The sequence below is a fragment of the Nothobranchius furzeri genome, chromosome 10 (assembly GCF_043380555.1).
Source record: "Nothobranchius furzeri strain GRZ-AD chromosome 10, NfurGRZ-RIMD1, whole genome shotgun sequence".
Lineage (NCBI taxonomy): Eukaryota > Metazoa > Chordata > Actinopteri > Cyprinodontiformes > Nothobranchiidae > Nothobranchius > Nothobranchius furzeri.
The window spans coordinates 64,500,241-64,527,425 of record NC_091750.1 but is presented as its reverse complement, the minus strand read 5'-3'; the positions used below and the strand labels follow the sequence as shown (position 1 = coordinate 64,527,425).

Sequence of the window (27,185 nt, the reverse complement as noted above, 5' to 3'; positions counted from 1 at the left end):
AGGGACTGTGCAAAATGTATAAGTAAAGGACTACATGCTACAGCAGGAGTGCCTCTTATTTTCAAAACAAGGGTAAAAAAAAAGTTGAAGGTGCTTCCTTACTCCGATACTGTGGGCTTACAAAATATCGATAAACACTCAGAGAATCAGATGGTTGTGCTAAAAGTATACAAAAGTGTAATGAGCCGGGGTGAGTACTCTGCCCATCATCTCATCATCTCTGAGGTTTTTTGCCTGCAGGAGAGGGAGCGCAGCTGATCCGCATCAGACTGATCAGTGGGGCGGCTTTAAAAGGAGGAGGAATATCCTCATTCGACGCTGGATGATTATCTACTGCCTGGTAGACTCAAGCCTCTCGTAGTTTTCGAACCTCGTCTTAGCTTTGAACCTTTGAGACTTTGGAACCCGTTTTAATCTGTGCTCTTTTTCTCTCTTTGGACATTCACCGACAGACTTACCATCGTTGGATCCGTTCCCGTCTCCAAACCATAGGAATATTCACCGGTTCGCTGCCTGGATTACGACTCCACCCAGCCGCCCCGCTCTCCACCGATTACGCTCTCTCTCCTCTGCCTCAGCTTCATCCACCTCGTCAGCTCCGCTCATCCACCCCGATATCACAAGTCTTCTCTGGATATCACCCCGGCTCATCTCCCCTCCGCATTCATCCCGGACTTCCTCATCGTAAGTTCCGCCCACAAACAATTCCTCCGAACTACAACTCCCATTACTCACCTCTGGTCTTCCCCCTAGTTACCGCTTCCGGACTCGTCCTCCCGTTGGATCTTCAGAACACCTTCAGTTCACATCCACATTTTAATAAATTATTGTTCTTCCTTTACATCATCTCCGTGCTTGATTCTGTATGTCTTGGGTTAGACATCTTCCTCAAAACATGACAGAATCATCCAGCCAAAACGCTAACCCTACAGAATCGGCACTCATTAACATTTCACAGAGATTGACCCAACAGGAACAGACCCTTCCGCTATTAATGGAACAACTTTCAGCATCTAATCAACGCTATACACAGTTGGAAGCCCTGGTCCGCCAGATACATGAATCTCTTTCCCAGCCTCACCAACCACCTCCACCAGTAGGACCTTCCGCTGCCGTCTCCGAAGCCACTGGACCTCCGCGATCGGAGGAGGCTCCCCCCATGGAGAACTCCCATTTCTGTGTCGCTCCTTCACCACCATCTGTGACCTTTGGGGGTGAGTTCGAGGAATGTTACAGCTTCATTTTGCAATGTAAATTGGCTTTCGAACGTTGCCCTGCAGCCTTCTCCTCAGATTCAGCCAAGATTTCATATGTTGTGGGTCTTCTGCGTGGAAGGGCTCTTAGGTGGGCTGAAGCAAGGAGCCATAATGACTTGTTCTTAAATGGGTCATTTAATGACTTCCTAACGGAACTAAAACTCACTTTTGGCTTTTATGAGTCCTCCTCAGACATCAATAAAAGACTTTTGAAGCTTTCTCAGGGAAGAAAGACAGTGGCGGACTTGGCGGTGGATTTCCGTATATTGGCAGCCTGGACCACCTGGAATGATGATGCCCTCATTGGAGCCTTCACCGAGGCACTAAATGATAAGGTGAGGGACCAGTTGGCCTTATGTCCTGAACCTAGCTCTCTGGATGAACTCATCAGGCTGGCCATATCAATAGACAAACGCCAACGGGAGTTAAGAAGACATGAGCCCGAGCCCCCAGTTTTTCCTGCTCGAGAACGTCATTCTAAGATTTCTGGACGACCTGGTTCGGAACCCCCTTCCTCTGAGGAACCCATGCAGATGGGAAGGACACGTCTCACCCCAGAGGAGAGGGAGTACCGACAGAAGTCGGGTCTATGCATGTACTGTGGAACCGCTGGGCATTTTGTCAATAGCTGCCCTGCTCTGTTAAAAGGCAGAGCCCGCCATTAACGCTGGGACTAATGGTGGGCAGTAACTCTTCTATCGGTTCCCGGTGTTTCTTTCCCTGTGTGCTATCTGTTCCTTCCAGACAGATTACTGTTGAGGCACTATTGGATTCTGGATGTGAACAATCGCTCCTGGACCCCCACCTCGTGGAACGATGGAAAATACCCACCACCAAGCTGTCTACACCTCTCTCAGTGTCTTCACTCGATAACCTTAATCTGTCCACCATCACCCACCAGACTGTTCCACTTCACCTGCGGGTTTCAGGTAACCACACTGAGACGTTAACTTTTTATGTGTTTCCCTCTCCTCAGTCCCCCTTAGTATTGGGACATTTCTGGTTGGTCCTTCATAATCCCACAATGGACTGGAAGGAGAACAAGATTCTTGGGTGGAGCCCGGAGTGTTCTCTACTGTGCCTGCGCTCGGCCTCACCTACCGCTCGTGATCACCCTCCTCCTCCCTTGGAAAACATAGACCTGTCCACGGTTCCACCGGTTTACCACGACCTTAAGCAGGTATTCAGTAAAGACCGTGCTTCTTCTCTGCCTCCCCACAGGCCATTCGACTGTGCAATAGACCTCCTGCCTGGAGCTCCCTTACCATCAAGTCGTCTGTACCACCTGTCAAAACCTGAAAGTGAGAGTATGGAACAGTATATACAAGATTGTCTGGCAGCAGGCACCATTCGTCCTTCTTCATCTCCTCTGGGTGCAGGGTTCTTCTTCGTTCCAAAAAAAGAAGGCAGCCTCAGGCCATGCATTGATTACAGGGGTTTAAACCAGATCACAGTCCGTAATAAATATCCTCTGCCATTACTCTCCTCCACCTTTGAACCCATCCAGGACTCCACCATTTTCAGCCGTCTGGACCTCCGTAACGCCTATCACCTGGTGAGGATAAGAGAAGGAGATGAGTGGAAGACAGCATTCAAGACACCCCTTGGTCACTTCGAATATCTGGTAATGCCTTTTGGACTCACCAATGCCCCCGCTGTCTTCCAGTCCCTGGTGAACTCAGTACTTGGTGACTTTCTCAACCTGTTTGTGACAGTGTATCTAGATGATATATTGATCTTCTCTCAGAACCAGGAACAGCACATCCAACATGTGAGGGCGGTGTTACAACGATTGCTGGAGAACCGTCTCTACGTTAAGGCAGAAAAATGTGAGTTTCATGTCTCCACAGTAAAGTTCTTGGGATTCATTATTGAGAGCGGGCGGCTAAAGGCAGATCCAGAAAAGGTGCAGGCAGTCACCGAATGGCCCACACCCACCACCAGAAAGCAACTGCAGAGGTTCCTTGGTTTTTCTAATTTCTACCGTCGCTTTATCAAAAACTACAGTCAGACTGCAGCTCCTCTAACCAATCTGACCTCCATTAACAAGCCCTTTGTGTGGTCCTCCAAGGCTGAGTCAGCATTCAAAGAACTCAAGAACAAATTCACTAACGCCCCTGTGCTACACCGTCCTGACCCACAGCGCCAGTTCATTTTGGAGGTTGATGCTTCTGACACCGGGGTCGGGGCAGTTCTCTCACAAGTGGCGGAGGGGGATGGGAAGCTTCACCCTTGCGCCTACTTCTCCCGTCGTCTAACCCCGGCTGAGAGTAGATATGACGTCGGCGACCGCGAACTACTTGCAGTAAAACTAGCGATCGAAGAGTGGAGACATTGGTTGGAGGGAGCAGAGAACCCCTTTCTCATATGGACAGACCATAAGAACCTCATCTACCTGAAAGAGGCTAAACAGTTGAACCCCCGTCAGTACTGCTGGTCCCTTTTCTTCTATCGCTTTAACTTCCAACTATCATACAGACCTGGTTCCAAAAACACCAAACCCGATGCCCTCTCCAGGCAATACGCTTCAGATCGAGAGGTTGAACCTGCCACTGTTCTTCCTCCAAACCATATCATAGGTGGAGTCACGTGGGAGATGCGCGATCAGGTCCTGGAGGCCCTCAAAACCGACCTCGGACCAAATACCGGTCCCCCAGGAAGATTGTACGTACCCCAACCACTCAGAGGCAAGGTAATCCACTGGGCACATACAGGCAGGTTCTCCCTGCATCCAGGGGTGGGAAGGACGGTGGCCCTCATTAAGAGGTCGTTTTGGTGGCCATCCATGTACAGAGATACTAAAGACTATGTTTCTGGATGTCATACCTGTTCTCAACAGAAGGGGGTCCATCGTCCTCCGGCAGGTCTTTTACAACCTCTGCCCATCCCTTCACGTCCCTGGTCCCACATTGCCCTGGATTTCGTTTGTGGTCTTCCCAGTTCTCGTGGCTTCACGGTCGTTCTCACGATTATTGATCGTTTCTCCTAAACATGTCACCTTGTCCCTCTTAAATCTCTCCCTTCCTCTGCAGACACAGCGCAGCTCCTGGTTAAACATGTCTTTCGCCTCCATGGAATTCCTGAAGAGATCCTGTCAGATCGTGGCCCACAGTTTGTGTCTCGTGTATGGAAGGAATTCGCAGAGGCCCTTGGAGCTCGGGTGGCGCTCACCTCTGGACACCACCCTCAAACGAATGGTCAATGCGAGCGCATGAACCAGGAGCTCGGTGCCATGCTGCGCTGTGTCTGCTCTACACACCCTTTCTCCTGGAGCACGCATCTACCATGGGTCGAATACGCACACAACAGCCACGTTTCCACCGCTACAGGTCAGTCACCTTTTGAGTCTTCCCTTGGCTATCAACCCTCTCTATTTCCCCAGCAGTCCCCGGTGTCCTCCTCCGTTCCCCATTTTCTTCGTGGGGCTCGAAGGGCCTGGGTCTCTACCAGAGCGGCTCTTGACCGTACGGCCCGGCGCAACAAACAACTGGCGGATCGCCGGCGGCGTCCGGCACCCGTCTACCTGCCTGGCCAGTCTGTGTGGTTGTCCTCCAAGGATATACCTCTTAAGGCCTCTACCCGCAAGCTGTCCCCTCGATTCATAGGACCGTTTAAAATCCTCAACGTCCCTTCATCCACCACGGTTCGTCTGGACCTTCCCTCTTCTCTCCGTGTTCACCCTGTGTTCCATGTTTCCATGGTGAAACCTGTTGTTTCCAGTCCCCTCTGTCCTTCTCCTCCCCCTCCTCCTCCTGCTCGCCTCTACAAGGGGGGTTTGGTTTACACAGTCCGCAAGATCCTGGCCTCTCGTCGTCGGGGGCGTGGTATCCAGTACCTCATCGACTGGAAGGGGTACGGTCCGGAGGAGCGTTCCTGGGTGCCTGGTTCCTTCATTGAGGATCCTTCCCTCATCCGGGAGTTTGAAGCTGCCTCCGCTGGGACGCCGGGAGGCATCTGTTGAGGGGGGGGGGGGGTACTGTCATGAGCCGGGGTGAGTACTCTGCCCATCATCTCATCATCTCTGAGGTTTTTTGCCTGCAGGAGAGGGAGCGCAGCTGATCCGCATCAGACTGATCAGTGGGGCGGCTTTAAAAGGAGGAGGAATATCCTCATTCGACGCTGGATGATTATCTACTGCCTGGTAGACTCAAGCCTCTCGTAGTTTTCGAACCTCGTCTTAGCTTTGAACCTTTGAGACTTTGGAACCCGTTTTAATCTGTGCTCTTTTTCTCTCTTTGGACATTCACCGACAGACTTACCATCGTTGGATCCGTTCCCGTCTCCAAACCATAGGAATATTCACCGGTTCGCTGCCTGGATTACGACTCCACCCAGCCGCCCCGCTCTCCACCGATTACGCTCTCTCTCCTCTGCCTCATCTTCATCCACCTCGTCAGCTCCGCTCATCCACCCCGATATCACAAGTCTTCTCTGGATATCACCCCGGCTCATCTCCCCTCCGCATTCATCCCGGACTTCCTCATCGTAAGTTCCGCCCACAAACAATTCCTCCGAACTACAACTCCCATTACTCACCTCTGGTCTTCCCCCTAGTTACCGCTTCCGGACTCGTCCTCACGTTGGATCTTCAGAACACCTTCAGTTCACATCCACATTTTAATAAATTATTGTTCTTCCTTTACATCATCTCCGTGCTTGATTCTGTATGTCTTGGGTTAGACATCTTCCTCAAAACATGACAAAAAGTCCCAAAACATTTAAAATGATATTCCACCCAAAATATATTTTTTGTCTGTTGACATGTTTCCCAGTGTTAGATAAGTGGGAAAAAAACTATTTTTAACCAGCCCAGTCTTTCTCCTGACCCAGCTGCATTCCTTTAGCTTTAGCTTAGCATTAAACACAGTAAGTGAATGGATCCAACTAGCATTGTGAGTAAAATCGTTCTTAAAATCACTCAGTTGTGATTACAATTCTGCTTGGTGACCAAAATAATCAGACTGACTGCAAGTGAAAATAATTAGTAACGTAAAGGAATCTCAGGCGCCATTTTAGAAGCGCAGCTTTACAAAAGAGCACTGACTCCTCTCAGACATGTAGAAGTTGATCTAATCATGTTTTAAAAATTTAACAAAGGTGTTGCTGTTTAAAACATACATCAGAAATCTTCAAAGAAAGAAGACAACTTCTTGCATTACATATGCGTGTGAGTTTTTCTGCCGGTTTGCTAACAACGTGGTCATCTCTGTTTATAGAAGCTGTGTCTTTGGGGCTGCCAGCGGAGGCTCACAGCTGTGCTTTGTCATAAAGTAGTCCCAAGTCTAAAATGGCACCCGTGATTCATTTATGTTACTAATTACCTTCACTTACAGTCAGTCTGATTATTTAGGTTACCAAACAGAATTAGGATCACCCCTGAGCGATTTTAAAGAGTTTGCTCACAATGCTAGTTGGATCCATTCACTTGTTGCGTTTTATGCTAAGCTAAAGCTAAAAGAGTAGAGCCAGGTCAGGAGAATGACTTGGCTGGTTAAAAATATGCTTTTCCCACTTATTGAATGCTGGGAATTATGTCAATAGACAATGTTCCATTTAGGGTGGAATCTCGTCTCTCGTCTCGTCTTCCTCCGCTTATCCGGGTCCGGGTCGCGGGGGCAGCATCCCAACTAGGGAGCTCCAGGCCGTCCTCTCCCCGGCCTTGTCCACCAGCTCCTCCGGCAGGACCCCAAGGCGTTCCCGGACCAGATTGGAGATGTAACCTCTCCAACGTGTCCTGGGTCGACCCGGGGGCCTTCTGCCGGCAGGACATGCCCGAAACACCTCCCCGGGGAGGCGTCCAGGAGGCATCCTGACCAGATGCCCAAACCACCTCAACTGGCTCCTTTCGATCCGGAGGAGCAGCGGTTCTACTCCGAGTCCCTCCCGAATGTCCGAGCTCCTCACCCTATCTCTAAGGCTGAGCCCGGCCACCCTACGGAGGAAACTCATTTCGGCCGCTTGTATCCGCGATCTCGTTCTTTCGGTCATTACCCAAAGCTCATGACCATAGGTGAGGATTGGGACGTAGATCGACCAGTAAATCGAGAGCCTGGCTTTCTGGCTCAGCTCCCTCTTCCCCACGACAGATCGGCTCAGCGTCCGCATCACTGCAGACGCCGAACCAATCCGCCTGTCGATCTCCCGATCCCTCCTACCCTCACTCGTGAACAAGACCCCGAGATACTTAAACTCCTCCACTTGAGGTAGGACCTCTCCCCCGACCTGGAGGTGGCAAGCCACCCTTTTCCGGTCGAGAACCATGGTCTCAGATTTGGAGGTGCTGATCCTCATCCCAGCCGCTTCACATTCGGCCGCGAACCTACCCAGCAAGAGCTGAAGGTCAGAGCTGGATGAAGCTAGGAGGACCACATCATCCGCAAAAAGCAGAGACGAGATTCTCCTGCCACCAAACTCGACACACTCCACACCACGGCTGCGTCTAGAAATTCTGTCCATAAAAGTGATGAACAGAACCGGTGACAAAGGGCAGCCCTGGCGGAGTCCAACCCTCACTGGGAACAGGTCCGACTTACTACCGGCTATGCGGACCAAACTCACGCTCCTCTGGTAAAGGGACTGAATGGCCCTTAACAGAAAGCCACCCACCCCATACTCCTGGAGCGTCCCCCACAGGGTGCCCCTGGGGACACGGTCATAAGCCTTCTCCAAATCCACAAAACACATGTGGATTGGTTGGGCAAACTCCCATGCCCCCTCCATCACCCTTGCAAGGGTATAGAGCTGGTCCACAGTTCCACGACCAGGACGAAAACCACATTGCTCCTCCTCTATCTGAGATTCAACTATCGATCGGACCCTCCTCTCCAGTACCTTGGAGTAGACCTTTCCAGGGAGGCTGAGGAGTGTGATCCCCCTATAGTTGGAACACACCCTCAGGTCACCCTTCTTAAAGATGGGGACCACCACCCCGGTCTGCCACTCCCTAGGAACTGCCCCCGATGACCACGCAATGTTGTAGAGACGTGTCAACCATGACAGCCCTACAACATCCATAGCCTTGAGATACCCAGGACGAACCTCATCCGCCCCCGGGGCTCCGCCGCTGTGTAGTTGTTTGACTACCTCAGCAACTTCTGCCCCCGAGATCGGACAGTCCATCCCCAGGCCTCCCAGCTCTGGTTCCTCCTCGGAATGCGCATTGGTGGGATTGAGGAGCTCCTCAAAGTATTCCTTCCACCGTCCGACTATAGCCTCAGTTGACGTCAGCAGCTCCCCATCCCCACTGTAAACAGTGTGAGCGAGTTGCTGCCTTCCTCTCCTGAGGCGCCGGACAGTTTGCCAGAACCTCTATGGAGCCGATCGATAGTCTTTCTCCATGGCCTCACCAAACTCCTCCCACGCCCGAGATTTTGCCTCGGCAACTGCCACTGCTGCACCCCGCTTGGCTATCCGGTACCTGTCTGCTGCCTCCGGAGACCCACAGACCAGCCACGCCCTGTAGGCCTCCTTCTTCAGCCTGACGGCTCCCCGAACCTCTGGTGTCCACCAGCGGGTACGGGGGTTGCCACCACGACTGGCACCGGCCACCTTACGGCCACAGCTAGCAACAGCCGCCTCGACAATCGCAGAGTGGAACAAGGCCCACTCGGACTCAATGTCCCCCACTGCTCTCGGGACGTGGTCAAAGCTCTGCCGGAGGTGGGAGTTGAAGACCGTCTTGACAGGTTCTTCTGCCAGGCGTTCCCAGCAGACCCTCACTATGCGTTTGGGTCTGCCAGGTCTACGCGGCATGTTCCCTTGCCATCTGATCCAACTCACCACCAGGTGGTGATCAGTTGACAGCTCCGCCCCTCTCTTCACTCGGGTGTCCAAAACATACGGCCGCAGGTCAGATGATACGACTACAAAATCTATCATCGACCTGTGACCTAGGCTGCCCTGGTACCAAGTGTACCGGTGGGCATCCTTATGTTCGAACATGGTGTTCGTTATGGCCAAACTGCGGCTTGCACAGAAGTCCAATAACAAAACACCGCTCGAGTTCAGATTAGGTGGGCCGTTCCTCCCAATCACACCCCTCCAGGTCAAGCTGTCATTGCCCACGTGAGCATTGAAGTCCCCCAGCAGGACAATGAAGTCCCCTGATGGAGCACTATCTAGCACTCGTCCCAGGGACTCCAAAAAGGGTGGGTACTCTGAACTGATATTTGGCCCATAAGCACAAACAACAGTCAGGACCCGTTCCCCGACCCGAAGGCGCAAGGAAGCTACCCTCTTGTCCCCCGGGGTAAACCCCAACACACAGGCAGAGAGTCTCGGAGCTAACAAAAAGCCAACCCCAGCCCTCCGCCTCTCACCCGGAGCAACTCCAGCAAAGTAGAGTGTCCAACCCCTCTCCAGGTCTCGGGTTCCAGAGCCAATGCAATGTGTCGAGGTGAGTCCGACTATATCTAGCCGGTACCGCTCAACCTCTGCCACAAGCTCCGGCTCCTTCCCCGCCAGCGAGGTGACGTTCCATGTCCCAAAAACTAGTTTTCTTGTCCGGGGATTGGACCGCCAAGGCTCCCGCCTTGGTCTGCCACCCGATTCGCATTGCACCGGACCCTTCATGTTCCTCCTGCGGGTGGTGGGTCCACAGTTGGACGAGCCCATGTATCCGGTTCGGGCTGGGCCCGGCCGGGCCCCATGGGCGAAAGCCCGGCCACCAGGCGCTCGCTCACGGGCCCCAAGCCCAGGCCTGGCTCCAGGGTGGGACCCCGGTAACCCTCCGGGCCGGGTACTCCGACTCTTCATTTTAACCGCCATGAAAGATCCTTCGAACCGTTCTTTGTCTCACCCTTCACCTAAGACCAATTTGTCATGGGAGACCCTACCAGGGGCACTAAGTGCCCCAGACAACATAGCTCCTAGGATCATTAGGGCACTCAAACTCCTCCACCACGATAAGGTGACGGTTCAAGGAGGAGATTTTGGGTGGAATATCACTTTAAATTTTAGCTTCTAAACCTAAACTGGTGTTTTCTTGAACTTTGCTGTACCTGGTGAGGCTATGACATTGCTTTAAAACCATTTGGGACACGTTTAAAAACCTGGTAGCAGTGGTGTGACACAGAGAAACCCCATCCATCCTAAAAATCAAACTTCTTGTTTACTCAAATATCCTTAACAGGATCCTCCGCAGCTATTATTTGGTGTAAGCTGCACTCTGACCTAGTAGTGTTCAACGCAAGATCAATAAAGAATCACCTTGTTTTCACATTGTATTGAATGCGGACAATTTTTTAGATGCCAGCAGGAGTGAAGGATGAAAGCTGCAGGGGGGCGGGGGGGGGGGGGGGGGGGGATTTTTGATCAGATACAAGAACTGAGCAGAGAATTGGAGGAACCAAAGCAGGCATAAAACACTGCAGTGCAGCAGAGAAGAGACATGGATTTGAAGTAGGAGCCATGCATCTTTTAATGAAGTCTCGGGTAAGGTTGGAGGAGGACACCAGTATGAAAAAATGCCTGGAGAGACAGGAGTGAGAGGAGGAGAATCGGTGAGGTTACGAAAGTTTGTGGGAGAGTAGAAGAGGATCACGGTGCTGGGGACGACATCAACCCTCCCTTCAAACTAGCTGACAAAATACTCAGGGGGGAAGCATTCCTGAAGGTATGATAGCAAAAGTCGGCCATCTTTACCACACCAGCGGCCACAACTTCAAAGCAGCATGTTTATCTTGACTTCTTGCACATTTTTTCTAAAATATTAATCTAATGAAAACTATAACGGTGATAAAAAATAATAACTAAACACTCACACCGGCCACTTTATTGGGTACACCCTGCTAGTAGGGTTGGACCCGCTTTTGCCTTCAGAACTGCCTTAATCCTTTGTGGCATAGATTCAACAAGGTACTAGAAACATTCTTCAGAGATTTTGGTCTGTACTGATGATAGCATCACACAGTGGCTGCAGATTTGCTGGCTGCCCATCCATGATGCAAATTTCCCGTTCCATCATATCCTAAAGGTGCTCTATTGGATTGAGATCTGCTGACCGTGGAGCCCATTTGAGTTCAGTGAACTCATTATCATGTTCAAGAAACCAGTCCGAGATGATTCAAGCTTTATGAAATAGTTCATTATTCTGCTGGAAGTAGCCATCAGAAGATGGGTACACTGTGGACATAAAGGGACGGACATGGTAAGCAACAATACTCAGGTAGACTGTGGTGTTGCAACGATAACCAATAAGTACTAAGGGCTTCCTATAGCTTCCTGTGAGAGTCTGGTTGAAGGTACTTTGGAACATTTTTCTTTACAAAACATTTCAAGTTCATTCAGGTGTGATTGCTTCTGAACATAGACAGCTCTCTTTTACTCACACCACAGAGTTTTGATAATATTCAGGTCTGGGGACTGAGATGGCCATTCCAGAACATTCTACTTGTTCCTCTGCATGAAGGTCTTAGTACATTTTGAGCAGATTTTAGAGGCGTTGTCTTGTTGAAAGGTCCAGCCCCGGTGCAGCTTCAGCTTTGACACTGATTCCTGGGCCTTGGTCTCCAGAATCTGCTGATATTGAGTGGAATCCATGCGTCCCTCAACATTAACAAGATTCCCAGTCCCTGCACTGGCCACACAGCCCCACACGCTTAGGCGTAACGTCTCTCACGAAACATCCCGCTACACATTTTCATTTGTAATTTCATTTGACGTCATGAAAGTTAACATTAAACCTGACATAATTTCACACCTGTCTTCACTGCAGAGTGACTTCCAGCTCTCTGTGAGATAACCCCTGCACCCCACATCCCTGAAGCAAGTCCAGCTGCTGCTGCCATGAAGGCTGATGGAAGTGTCAACCACATGATGAAAGCAGACTAATGTGTAAAGTAGAACTGAGGCTTAACAAACACCAACGTCACCGTCTCGTCCAAGTTTCAAAAGGTTACACCCGTGGTGCTGAGGAGGACAGAATTTGTGCCAGTTCTGAAGCTCACCTGCACAATTATACAGTCAATATTCCACGGAACCTTGAGAATTTTTGTTGAAAACCTGTAATTTCCACGCGAGTATTTTCATCCCAAACTGAACTGGTGAATTTAACTTTCAAATTTCGTCATGACAGCTGAATTTTTCTTTTTTCTTTTTCTCCAACTCTAACACATAATGCTCAGAAGTTCATGCACTGTCCTAAGGGGTCGTCTGACAGCAGCAGGGGAGTGCAGGCTCTGTGTTTGCGCTAAGGCTGATAGCAGACCAGACTGACTCCAGGGGCTGATAGCTGGACTAAAACCACCAACTCTCTACTTGAGACGTTCGCACAAAAAGGGCTGAAATTGGGACAAAGCCTAAGTCGCGCAGCAGGGAATCCATCATTTGAAAGGTGGATTTCAAAGTGGAGGTACCGCTTTCTCTCCATCGTTTCCTTCCTCATCACTCCCTTTTTTATCTTGTTTTAAGCTTTTCAAAATAAAAATAAAATAACTGCTACAATCAACAATTAGAATAAGGCATACATGTATGTAATTGCCACCAATGAGTATAATCCATTGCAAAGTGGAAAATCAAATAAAAGCATCTGGGTACACAGATGACAGAAGATCAGAGAAATAAAGTAGAAAGCTGAGAAATGGCCCCCGTGCATGAACATGCTAGAAACACAGACTAGTGACAAACACACACATTTAAGGTAGTGAATCCTAATTAGTCGTTAACAATGATGTTGGCAGCTCTCTAATTGCCAATTTACTCAGGGTCACTGCGGTTATCTCTCAATCGTGCCTGCTAGTCTACTTTTCTCCCAACATCTTCTTACAGGAATTACCTTCATCCCCTTGCTCATTTCTCTCATGCATAGGCCCAAACTAAAGCAGAGTTTAATTTGTTGTGGTTATTTTTGAAAAGCTGTGCAGCGGCGAGGGACATGACAATAACAAAATGGTTATCGTTTAGTGTCGGTGCTGCAGGAATTGTCTGAGCCCCTGTTTGCCCTGGCTAGTCGGGATTCTACTCGATTGCAACTAAATCACCTTAACCCCTTCCTCAAAAACAAACACTCGCAGCAGCCCATTATGAACACACACACACACACACACACACACACACACACACACACACACACACACACACACACACACACACACACACTCACACTCACACACACACACACACACACACACACTCACACTCACACACACACTCACACTCACACACACACACACACACACACCCACACTAAGCCTCTAAATCACAGAAAACGAATGTGACAAGATATCTAATCTAACTGTAAACACATTTGCAGTTAATCCTAGAAGAGAAAGAAAAAGGCCCTACATGGTGGTAATAGTGCTGTAAAAATAGTCATTATAGAGCAACAAGAAGCTTCTGGATTGGAAAATGGATTCCTTCATACGATCAAAGTATGAATTCCCTTCAGGTTAGATGGAGCGCCAGTTCCCAGTTCTCACACACACACAAATAATGTGTTGAGTAAAGATTTAAGTAAACCGAATTCAATAAAATTCAACATTTCTCAGTTGAATGGTGTTTTGTTTCATCCAAACCAATAAATTTGGGTTATTGTCTTTAAAGGGGCACAAACTCACATTTAGCATCTTTTCGTGTTGCCATGTGGGTCTCTGCTGCCTCTATAAACATCTCAAATAGACAAGAATTCATTCATCTGTTTTCTGTCACTGTCTGGTTTTAGGAATTACGTGCCCAAAACAAAATGTTTCATAAAGTCACCATTTGTGATGTGACAAACGGGAAAAGTAGAACAGAACCACCTCTCACCTGCTGAATAGAGCTGATGCTGAAGGAGCAGCAGCTCTACATCAAGCCCCTCCCTAATATCAGAGCTTCTTGGCCTACAGCAGCCTGAGTGGGGGATGGGCGGGCGTGGCCAGCAACAGCGTGTCTTTTAAAGTGACAGAGCCCTAAAAAGTGTAAACTGTCAAGATTAAAACGACTTAAATTGCTTTACTTTTGCAGGATATTGTGCAAAAACACTTTTTAAACATGTTTTTATGGCCCACAGAACTATTGAAAGTTTAGCAAAGGTCATTATATGTCTCTTTTGATGAAATCCCCCCAAAAAAGTTTCCAAGCAAAGGTGATTGCATCAAATCAGCACTCTGAACTCGTCATTCTGATCATGCACTGGATTGTAGGCGATAGCGCAGGACAAAAAAAACCTTCCCTTTAAAAAGATTCCCACCAGATTCTCAGTCAGCTGAAGGATGAAGGGATGAAGAAAGGAGGCAAACACGGATCCACCAGGCTAATGTTACCTGTTTTAGGACGTTTGTTGCAGCATGTGAGAAAAACAAAGACATTAATGGTGGCCAGTGTGTTATGAGACATCCTCTAATCTGCGTAAGTAACAGCATAACTAAAGGGGTCACTGGAGGTCACTAAAGGGCAGCTCAATTATTGTCATGTGTTTTTTAACCGGTTTAAGAGTAAGAAAGACTCCAGGAGACATCTAGACCTGATATGACGATGTAGGAAAGCTGTTTCCTTTAGAGTCAACTGCTTAGTATTTCAGCTGAGATCCTTAAACAATCTCCCTTAAAAATAAAAAAAAGGCTGAACAGAGGGCAGGCTGGTGGAAGAAGGGAAAAGAGAGTCTGTGTGCAACACCAAAGGATTCATCCAGACAGAAGGAAGTGGGCATTAGGGAAAGATTTATCTTTGCGTAGAGACGGTGGGTAAATAGCTCTGTCTAGATTAATTTTTCTCAACCTGGTAACTTAAATGCATAAAAATATGGTGTTTTCCTTTTGTAAAAGCTAATTTGTCAGAGACAGTAAAGGTTAAAGGGATCAGTGGCTTTACAGCTAACCTCCCTCCCCTTTGATACATTTGATCTATTTACTATCAACAAGACTTGATGCATGCAAAAATTTTAAAGCTGTAATGGCAAAGTTTATAGACCTTCACACAGTGTCAAAGTAATATTTCTGCATCATTGAAAATGGATTCAGTTACTCACCGTGATTTGCATCTCAAATCAAGTTAGGGAGGTTGATCAGAACAGAGGTCAGATGTACTTTTGCATTCGTTTATCAAGGTAAATAGGAAAAAAAAATTTTATAAGACAACTAAAAAATTCGTTGATGACACTGAACACACATGTAAAGTATTTTATTAATTTATTTATTTCATTTATTATTAAAATAGAAAAAAAATCACTAACAAATAAACTGAGGTTTCTCAAACCAAGAAAATGAAAAGGGAACAGAAAGAAGAAAACTTGTGCTATCTGCCCCTTTTTAACTAAAATTACATTTTAACACTGAAATAATAATTATAAATGAACCTATACAAAGTAATTGCTCGACTGGTTAGCGGACTTAAGTTCAATATGTAAAGAAGAACGAAAAAATTAATAGTAATAATAACAATTCAAAAAGCAAAAGGATTTTTGCACATATACCTATTCATGCATATATACATTAAAGTGCCTCGCATGCCCATATGGTCACACATACTTAATCTATACATATACATATAGACATACACATGTATCCACCACATATACATATACACATACATTCATACATATTTATACATCCACACATGAATATACCTACGCACATCGCTATAGCTTTATTTATTTATTTTCGTTTTTTGTATAATTGATTTGCTCGTATATGATTCCAGTATTTCATTTTTAATTATTTTTTAAAGTAAATATTGTTTTTGCATCCTTGATTACATTACCTAGCTTATTCCATATTTTAACTCCATATATAGAGACACAGCGCTCCTTTATAATTATTCTGTGCTTAGGTATTGTAAATAATTCATGTCCTTTTAGTTCATTTTTACTCTGTCTTTTTATAAATCTTCTAAGTAAATTTTTAGGAAGGGTGTTTTGTTCGCATCATACATACATTTAGAAATATTGTAGTCCACTAGGTCATAGAATTTTAATGTTTTTGTTTTTATGAATAACGGGTTTGATGGATCTCTGTAATTACTCCTTGTAATGCTTCTTATTGCTTTTTTTGCAATATATAGATATAATTTGTATAAGTTTTGTATGTTGTGCCCCAGATTTCTATACAATAGTTCAAATATGGTGCAATAAGTGAATTATATATTAAATATAGGGAGCTATCATCCAGTGACCATTTTACTCTATGTAACATTGCAATTGTTTTAGCTATTTTAGTTTTCACATTGTTTATATGTGGCTTCCAAGATACATTTTCATCTATTATAACTCCCAAAAATGTTACTTCTTTTACTCTTGTAATATTAATATCATCTATATTTAATAGACTTGTATCATTTGAGTTACTTTTACTAAATATCATGAAACATGATTTATCAGTGTTTAATGAGAGTGTATTCCCATCAAGCCATAATTTTTTTTTCATCTCAGTTTGTACTGTTTCTACCATCTGTTTGATATTATCTCCAGCATAATAAAAAGTAGTGTCATCTGCAAATAGAATACATTTTAACATATTTGATATAGAGGCAATATCATTTATATAAATAATAAATAGTTTCGGACCCAGTACTGACCCTTGTGGTACCCCACAAGTAATATCACGTAGATCATTCAAATAATTTGTTAAACATTTTAGAGCCATTGCTTTGATACCATATTTACTAAGCTTTTTAAGAAGAATTGCATGATTTACTGTATCAAACACTTTTTTTTATCAATAAAATTACTTATGAAATGGTTCTTTTTGTCAGTGGCTTCTGATATTTCTTCTGTAAGTTCCATTAATGCCATGGAAGTTGAATGATTAGTTCTAAAACCATATTGACTGTCGTTTAATATATTTTTTTTGTCAGGAATTAATCTAGCCTAGTAATAAATAGTTTTTCTAATACTTTTGAAAATTGCGATAATAAGGATATTGGTCTGGAAATTATTGGAAAAAGTGTGTTTTTCACCACTTTTGTATATTGGTATGACTTTTGCTATTTTCATGTTATCTGGAAATGTCCCTGTTGTAAAAGATAAATTACATATGTAAGTGAAGGGATGAATGATATTTTCTATTATATTTTTTATTAATGTTATGTCTAGATCATTACAGTCAGTAGTTCTTTTATTGATGCATTTATTTTCAATGATTCTTATTTCATCGCTAGTTACTGGACTCAGAAGTATACTATTTTTACTTCTTGCTATTTTTCCACTGATGTTATAATTAGTTCTTTTAGGAATGTTGTTTGCTAAGTTTGGTCCCACGTTAGTAAAGTAATTGTTAAATTTGTTTGCTATTGTGCTAGTTTCACTAATTTCCGACTGTCCATTTACAAAGTATTGTGGAACAGTTGAAGCTGTTTTATTTCTTTTTGTTACACTATTTAGTATTCCCCAAGTTTCTCTGATATTATTTTTATTTTTGTCTAATAAATTGCTATAATAATCCTTTTTTGTTTTCTTATTATAGTAACTAATTTATTCTTGTATTTTTTGTACCAATTGTAGCGTTATGAAGTTTATAATGGTCTGCCCTTAACAGCTGCCCCTTCACACAGTACCATCGCCAAGGTCGGACGCTTGGTTCAGTATGTTTACATTCCAGGAGAAGAGACAGAAGAACAGAAGAAGAACGCTTTTCATTGATTAATCAAAGTACTTTATTTGTGATAAGCTAATCAAAGCATTTGTTGATCATTAATAATCAGGTGAATGATCTGTGAAATAAAGATGTCATGAGTTATGTGTTTAAACGAATAAACAGGGCGGCACCAGACACACTGATATGCATTACCATGGAAACGCATGACACATTGATTTCAACCAATCAGAACTTTCGTCTGTGGTAGGGCAGAATCTGGTTTGTTTATGAAAGTAGTCCAATCCAGTATACTAAGATTCTTAAACAACTGGGAGATATAAAAAGAAGGCAACGCCATTTTAAGTCAGTTCCACGTTAAGTTCCACTTTGACATCAGCTCTGCTCGATCCGAGCTCCAAGGAGTTACATCATACTCTCAACATTGTTTTCAACCAGCTCTCAACCCATCACTGCAAAGAGGAATACAGGCTGGCCATCTGTATTTCCTGTTTTAAGCTGAGATCTGTCAAGCTGGAGATTTCCGTCGTTTGTACCAACGAGACAACGTTCTTTCAAAATAAGAGTGAACTTGCTGACGCCTGCCAACCACTAACGGAGTTATCCTCAGACGGGCGTTGTGTGCTGTGACCGCTGTTTCACCAGCTCCATTACAACCGAGGTCTTGGAACCTGGCAATTCCTGATCTACACGGGAGACTCCATCTAAGGTACGGCAATATGGCGGCTCATGTCATCAGCAATCGAAGCCTCGTGGCAGCCTAGTCATAACAACCAGATCCACTACTCAGTCTAGAGATTTTGAACAAAACACACACACACACCAACTCGAAACATCCAAATCCATATGCATTCATCATTGAGATAGTCCTGGTAGATTGTAAGAATTTATAATTATAGAAATTAAAGATTCTTAAACTATCCCAACTCTCTTTTCTTGTCTCTCAGTCGATACAGAGTGTTTAAGTAAACTCCCTGATGATAAAAACAGCCACTTCTGATTGATCTAATTACAGTGTATAAATATACAAAATCAGATAGTTAAATTATCTAATTACAGCATATAACTATACCACTTCAAATCACAACACTATTTTCTGCTTCACTTGTTCTTTGCTTTAAAAAGCATCTATATAAGTTTTTTTTTTCTTACAGGCATTCTGCAGCCCTTTTGTTATCCATGGATTGTTCATCCCTTGTCTTTTTGTTTGAATTTTGGTTTTACAGTTTTTATCAAATTGGTTACACAATATTCTTAAAAAGGAGTTGTAAGCCATGTTTACATCTTTAACATGAACTATTTCCCAGTTTTGTTGTTCCAAGTCTCTTTTTAGTGCATTTATTGCATTTTGTCTTTGCTTTTTATGTTGAAATTCAATCCGATTATTTTTATAGACTGTACAAATTGGCAGGTGATGTCTGTTATTACAATTCCACTTCTCTCTATTTCCCTTGCAACATTAGTAAATATATTATCTATTGTAGTTGAACTATGTGCATTTATTCTTGTTGGTTCGGTTATCATTGGAAACAGACCCAGTAGATACATCGAATTTATAAAGTCGTTTGCAGTCTTTGAATTATTTACATTTTCTATATCAATATTAAAGTCTCTACAGAGAAATATATCCTTGTTGCAGATTCCACTCAACATTTCAGTAATTGTATTTGTAAATGATTCTACACAGGATCCTGGTGCTCTGTATGTACAACTTATTATTATGTTTTTTGTCTTCTCAGAAATTATTTCTATAGTAATTATTTCCATTACATCATTGATGGCTGTTGACATGTTATAAATAACTTTGCTTTTCAAATTATTACAAATATATAGTGCTACACCACCTACTCTTTTATTTTTGCGATTTAGTAAATACTTCTCATAGCCCTCTATTTGTACTTCTTCATTATCAACTTCTTTTAGCCATGTTTCTGTAATTGCAATAATTTGAAATCTTCTTTTGTTTTGTGTTAAAAAAATCCAAGATTTTGTAATAATTACAATACAAACTTCTACAATTAAAGTGAATGATTGATAGCGAGAATAGCTCTAACATTAAAATAACCTAATAGCACAATTAAAATACACTAATTAATTTAAATCCAATTAAATACAGAAACAGACTAAGTTAAAGGGTGAGCAGTTCCACTGCAGAAGGTGCAGCATAAGAAACATTCATTCAAAGGCTAACATGAAAAGGTAAAATCACTTTGGGTCATGTATAGTTTTTGCATCCTTTCTGTTGTAAGAGTTTATTGAGTGACAATACAACTTTAAAGGGATAGTTCCAGGTTTCAGGTGTTCATCTGTGCAACTTATTCCTCAGAAGGGTTGCAGGGAGCTGGCATCATCTCCAGCAGTCAACGGGTGAAAGACACCTTGAGAAAATTTAGAGTAACTATACCCTGGCATGCAAGTGGGAAGCAACCACAGTACCTAGAGAAACTCCACACAGAAACCTCTCGCAGCTGGGATTCAAACCTGCAACCTTCTAATTACAAGGCAACAGTGCTACCAACAGTGCCACCATGCAGCCCTTTGTGGGGATTTGTTTGTAGGGTCCCTGTAAAAGATAGCCTGGCAAGCCAGACTAAATAAATGTATTATTTAGTCTGGCCACGATCCATTGACGGCTGTCGGTTGTGGGGCGGGTTCTACCGTTGTCTTTCAAATGATCTCCACATTTCACTGGACAAAGAATGGGACATACTCTTGTTTCACTCTGTTGCATCATCCCACCCACCAGGCATATAGAGTGCCCTGATTGGCCCAAAAAGTGGATAAAGCTCTGTGATTTGTTCACTAAGCAGATAGAGCACTATGATTGGCCCACCATTATGGACCAATCACAGCTCTTTATGTGTTTGAAACCCCTCTAGAGAGCTGTGATTGGCTAGCCAGCATCCTGGAAGGAGCTGCGGAGGTTCCAATGGAGCATGCCTAGACCAAACGTTGCAAAGCAAGAATTTGGTCTAGTTCACTAGGCTATGTAAAAGACAAAGATTTGCAATCTTAGAAGAGAAAAGATCATCTCTAGCTAATTTGGAAAAAGAAAGGGTTGTCTTGTGTAGCGTCTTTCAAGAAAAAACATACAAGGTGCTTCACTAGCACCTAAATGATAACAGTAAAAGCAAAAGAGGAAATAAAAATACCGGATTGATTTGAAAAGAAGCTAGCAGGCAAGCTGTGGATCAACTGGAGTTCACAACAAAGCCAGCCTGAAAAGATGACCAAGAGAGTCTCTGACTTAAAGAGTCAGTTTGTCTGGGGCACAGATAAGTATCTCAGTCTTGTTATCATTCAGCTCTAATAAGTTCCCAGCCATCTAAGCAGGTGTGTAACAGCTGAAGCTTAGCTGTCTCATAAGGCAATGTACAGTTGGATTTCATCTGAATAAAAATGCCAGGACATTCTTTTTGAAAGAGCTCAGGATGCTCTGGAGAGCGAGAAGATATAAGGAGGAAAAGTAGAGGCCCCAGCACAGAACCTTGTGGGACACCATGGGCGAGGGAGGTACAAGAGGACTAAGGAAAGCATTGAATATTAGAGCTTTTGCTTATTTTCATTTACTTCATGGAACCATTTTCAAACCACAGCTGTTAATGGGAATAACTCATCTGTCCTCAACTGATATTGATAAGTGGGTTTAACAGTTCAGTTTGTTTCTTAGATGCACATTTAAACAACCAAAACAAGCACCAGACAGTTGTCTACATAGGTGTTGACTGTTATTTACCCATTTGAAAGACAAGATGACTCATGCTGAAATTATGTAAAATAAGTTTTTTTAAAGTTCATTGTGTAACAGAATGAAATGACTGTTTTCCACCTAAAAGTCATTTCCCCCCTCTCCTCAGCAAGAACTAATCTGCATGAGATATTGCTCAAGGTCTCATGCTCTGCTTCTAGACGGTTTCTCCTTTCCAGCTCAAGAGAAGATTGAAGACAAATGACTGTCACGTTTAGACAGGGACGAAATTTTGATTTCAGAAGTGGGGGGGACACAGCAGGCTTGTGCGGATTTGGGGTGGGGGGTGTTATGTAAAGACCCCTTGGCACGTCACGTGCCCATCTCAATAATTTTTCCATCCTCAATATATATATATATATATATATATATATATATATATCAAAGTTAAAAAATGTACAACTCTATTATTATTTTTATTTATTATCATTATTGAAGTGCAGTTTTGGCTGTTGACAATGGATAGGCCATTGTATTTATTGTTTTGGGTCTTTTTTTATTGTTTTTGGTGCAACATTTTCTAACAGGGAGTGAGATTCCTTTTTTATTTAATTTTTGTTTGTTATTTTTATTCATTTAGAAGTTCTGGTTCTGAACATTTCAATGTTAAATGAAGGTTTATTTGTTGCATTTTAAAGGGTGTACTTGCATTATTATGATATATTAACATTCTATTAGTGGTTATTTTGGTCTAGATAATGTTGACAATGATATCGTTTATCATCAACAATTTGTTGGACAAAATATCGTCCAGCAAAATTTGTTACTTCCCAGGCCTAGTCAAAAGTATAAAAATTATTTATACATAAACGGTCCCTCCTGAGATCTGGCCGTTTGTTCATTTGCTGTGTTAGAGGACATGCTGAACTAATGTTTTACACATGATCATCACCCTAACATTTGAGTGTATAAAAACATATTAAATATGTTTTTTCCCTTAAAAGTGTTTAAACAGTTGTTGCATTTCAACACACAAAAAATAAATGGAAAAAATAAGATAAATCTAATGAAAAGTGTACATCTTTGACATTAAGCTTAAAAAAATCTGTTGACGATGATGGTACAGTTCATTTTTCAGAGCTTTTTAATGTGAACATATACATTGCAATAGATAAGTTTACAATAAAGTTAAATGATAAAAGTTTTGAAGTTACACTTCTACTACTACTACTACTAGTAATAATAATTATGATGATAATAGTAATAATAATAAAAAAAATAATTATAATAATACGAATAAATTGTGTCTGAGGAGTCAGTTATGTGGAGGAGATGAGTTTGTAAAAGTTAGTTTTGAGTATGTTTGTGAAGGAGGAGGTGAGTCTGAGCTTAATGCAGGTCTGTCACATGACATGTTCCAACTTACGTTTTTACTTTGAAAGAAGTCTCTTATATCCACTTTTCGTTTTCTTGACATGCTGCCTCCTGGCTGTGCCTAACTACCAAAGACTCACAAATGAACACTTATTCAAATGTTATGTAATGGAAGCTGAGCTGAGCTCTGATATTACACAGCGTCTAGTTGACGATGTGACTCAGTACCGGTGTTCCCTAGCGGCTAGCAAAACAACGTGAGCACGTTCTGACTGTTTACAACTTGAGTGACAGCAGCAACAGCCAATAATACGTTAGCAAGTATCAGAAGAGCCAATAGATTAGCTTTTGGGCGGGTCTAATAGGAAACCGGTTTCCGTTTCGGTCCTAGTGCTCAACTAAATCCATTTAATGGAGCGTAATATTGTTTTTGGACGGAAAAGAGTGCAGGGGACCAAAACTGCCTTTTGAAAAAGTGGGGGGGACATGTCCCACCCGTCCCCCCCCCAAAATTACGTCCCAGCGTTTAGAGGATGTTAGGACCCAAATATGCTGCAACCCAGGATGACACGGAGCAAGAGATGATGTAAGGTAAAATCCTTTATTTGTGAAGGATGAAAAAAAATAAATCCAGGCAGCGAGCCAAAAGTCCAAAACTCCAAGGCTGGGGAAACAAAGCTCGCCAAGAGCACGAACAAACGCTGACAGAATACAAACACAATGGACCGACACAAGACAAAGACAAGACAGGGCTTAAATAGACTGGGAGGAACAATTACGGAAACAGGAAGCAGGTGTGTGGAGTGAGGGCTGGAGGGAAGACAGGTGACAACAATTTATCTAAATGGGGAAGCAGAACCAAAGGAGGGCAGATAAACACAACAATGAACTAAAAGACTGAGGGAAGGACACACACACACACAATCACACCCAAATACACTCACACACACACTGAATTGGGAAATGGACACGCACACACACACACTGAGTTGGGGAATGGACACGCACACACCCACAACAGACACAGAGCTGAGGACAAAGAGGCTGGAGCTACAACTGGAGGGGATGGGGATGATCGAATGCCTACAAACAGAAAACACATAAATGAGACGCAGACAAAGGACACATGAGGGTGCTATGAGACACAAAAGGGAACCTAGAGAGGGATGGAGGACACCAGGAGACACATAAAGGAGGGGGCAGACGCAGACCATGACAGACTCTTTCTTTTAATAAATCAAAGAACTCTATTTTTAATAAAGCTAATCAAACAAAGTGTTAGTCAATAATAAAATGTGAACCAATTTGTGAAATGAAAATATTAATTACTTGATATTATAATCCTACAGAATATAATAAGTCATATACTTTTAAATGTTTCCACTAGACATCCTGATCCACGTAATGCCTAAAGCCACATGACACATTTTATCTTTCTCATTCAATCAGAACCTTCCTTTCTGAAGCGTGGCATAGTCTCTGTGGTGTTTATAAATCTGTCAAACTTTTATTCGACCGTAAATCAAAACATCCAGATTAATAAAACCAGTCCCCACGCCATCTTATTTCAGTTCACCGCATTCTAAGAGAAGTATCGGACCGGCCACCTGGACTTCCTTTTTAAGCAAAGAACCGAAAAGCTGGATAAAATCTGTTGCACTTTACCAACCATGCAACGGTTCCTTTCCGAATAAAAGCTGAACTCACTGACCCTCAGGGTCCATCTGACGCTGTCAACCAACTGTCGCTTTTTACCTGGAGACAATCCAAAGACTAGTCTGTCTTATTGCTGACACTGTTTCATCGGCTCCGGTACCAAAGGGGGGTCCGAGGACCTGGCAGTCTGGATCTGTCATCTTGAAGGGATCTGGTCTCATCCTGAAGGGTATGTGTGGAGCGACAAAATGGCATCTCGTGTTCATGAAACTCCGATCATAGCTTAAGAGCAAAACATCACTTCATCGCTCAGACTTGTTTCTCCAGATACGAGAGTTCTGATGACAACATCACTCACACATATACCATTCATCTCACGTCTCATTCACATCAAGATCCATTCATCACTTAAAGTTTAGAGTTAGTCTTGTTTAAAATTGCTTAGAAATAAATCTTCTTAAACGTTTTAAAGGTGACTCTCTCTTCTCTTGTCTCTCAGTTAATATGAAGTGGTTACATAATCCCTGTAATAAAAAGTTCCAATCTTCTGGTTAAAATTACCCAACGGTCCATACGATTGATTTCATATTTCCTATGGAATCGCACATCTTGTGGTTCATTAAATAGATGTAAATTAAATCATTACAATTGCATTTGAATCTAAAACAATTTCAGTTAATTAAACTGCACACCTAAATCTGATGTTTTACTTATGCAACTGGTGTGAAAGTTGCATGTGTTCAACAAGTTATATGTTTTGGTAAAAGAAGTTTTAATCTAACGACTGCTTGATTGTTTTGACTTGGTCTTCTTTCAACACTCCCTGATGTTTTTATCACCATCATTTCACCCTAATCCAATCACATAAAATTTCATTATGGTATAAAATTTGTTGAATGTAGACGAGAAGGGGTGATGCATAGGTGTCGAGGTTATTTATGGACATGTGCTTTAATGAGTAGGCAGTAATAAGAAATCACTCTGGAAATGTGAGGAGGAAGACCTGCTGCTCTAGGAGGTCAGTAAATCAAAGCAGACGGTCTCATTTGCAGATCTTTGAGACGCGTAGATTTGTATCTCAGTCAAACCTTGTTAACATTCCTGGACTTAAATACACACTCATCTGACTTGTTGCCTTTTTAACTGTCATGGATTTTACTAACACACGTAGACAAGTGTTTTAGTGGACTAATGAATATCAAACATCTATGTAATAATTCGACTCTACGTGTTAAAATTATAATTTACAAATTGACATAAGCGTCACACTGGTTCTCTGTTTCTTATCATTGTACACTGCTGGGAGAAAATGGAGACTCTTACACATCTTACCTGTTTTATGTTTTGCTCTATGAACAGCCTCAGTTTGGAGAAATGGAGGTTACTTCTGATTGAATTAACAATGCTAATGGCTAGGCACAGCAGAGTCAGTTCTAGAGTGGATTCCTGCAATTTTAGAAAGTCTTCTCAAATCTTGAAAAATTCGTTATTTAGAGCAGTGCAACTTATGTTATGTAAAAATGTATCGAAACTACAAATTGCAAATGACTGTTTGAACTCTAATGAACCATAGGCCATTAATTTCCAGGTGTCATAGATTCCTGCACAGCACACACAGACATTTAACCAGTCCCAGAAGCTCTTACCTTATGTCGGTTATTGTGTTGTTAGAGTTGCAAAGAAAGATCAATGTAAGTTTTTCACAACTGTAACTCTCATTAAAGGTGTGGTTCACTGAAAAAACATTCCATAATTATTGTTTCTGATTAGAATCCGTCACGTAGGCTGAGCATGAATCTATCTCATAGATTAGCTTCTGATAGACTATAGACGGTGAAACTCTAGGATTTGAAAAGCCTGACAGATCTACGTCACACTGTGATTTAGCATTCATGGACTCACCCATCTTGACTCAGTACAGGAAAGGCTGTTGTTGGTTCGGCGTTCAAGAAACAGCAGAGAATGTTGTAATTGGTTTAAGCTGACCGTTAGCATTAGCTACCTCACCACACGGCAGAAGCTCCTCGAGGCTTGTGTTATTTGTGGAGATAAAATCATCCACGTTGCAGAGCAGAGTCAGTAGAGTCGTGTTGCTGTTATCCAATCCGAGGTGAGCAAACAGAGTCAGTAGAGTCGTGTTGCTGTTATCCAATCCGAGGGGAGATGTCAGAAAATATCAGGAAGTAAGACTCCAAAAACCTGCCATCTGAAGCTCAGCTGTGATGTGAGTAATTGGTAGTTCTTGGAAATGGTGCACCAGTATATCCTCCCCCTAAGTACAATTTACAAGAAATTCATTCCTACTAGAGACCTCTGCAAAAGTATTGATTAAACGAGTGAACCACACCTTTAAAAAGTTTATAGCTGACATCGTGATCATATGTGTATCTAATATCATGAAGCCATAGTGTAAATGTCCACATCAGTCGTTATTACACTTTTCACTTGTTTAAAGTTGGTAGTACTCCACTTGGAACTGATCCGTAATCTGTATTCCTCCACACTTAGGTTATTCAAAGAGCTATATCCACAAGCTAATACATTAATTACTCACAATCTTTTTTTTAAACAAAAATCCATTTTGACATTTCTGACGTAAAGTTTGTAGATGATGAGATGAAACATGTTGATTCTGCTCATTGGCTTTTTCAATAATGAAATACAGTTCATTAATCACAGACAGTGTTTCATAAATAAATGTGATTA

The 27,185-nt window shown here is 43.1% G+C and overlaps 1 protein-coding gene across 1 annotated transcript in view; it reads right to left on the bottom strand.

Moving 5' to 3' along the window:
* Positions 1 to 8,564: 8,564 nt before the first annotated feature.
* The window catches only part of LOC139072261 (craniofacial development protein 2-like), a 243,932-nt gene continuing 225,311 nt past the window's right edge, over positions 8,565 to 27,185 (bottom strand). Inside the window, exon 2 of the mRNA XM_070555907.1 lies at positions 8,565 to 10,140. Within this exon, the coding sequence (XP_070412008.1) occupies positions 8,565 to 10,022 (1,458 nt within the window). The 5' untranslated portion in view covers positions 10,023 to 10,140. The remainder of the gene's footprint in view (positions 10,141 to 27,185) is intronic.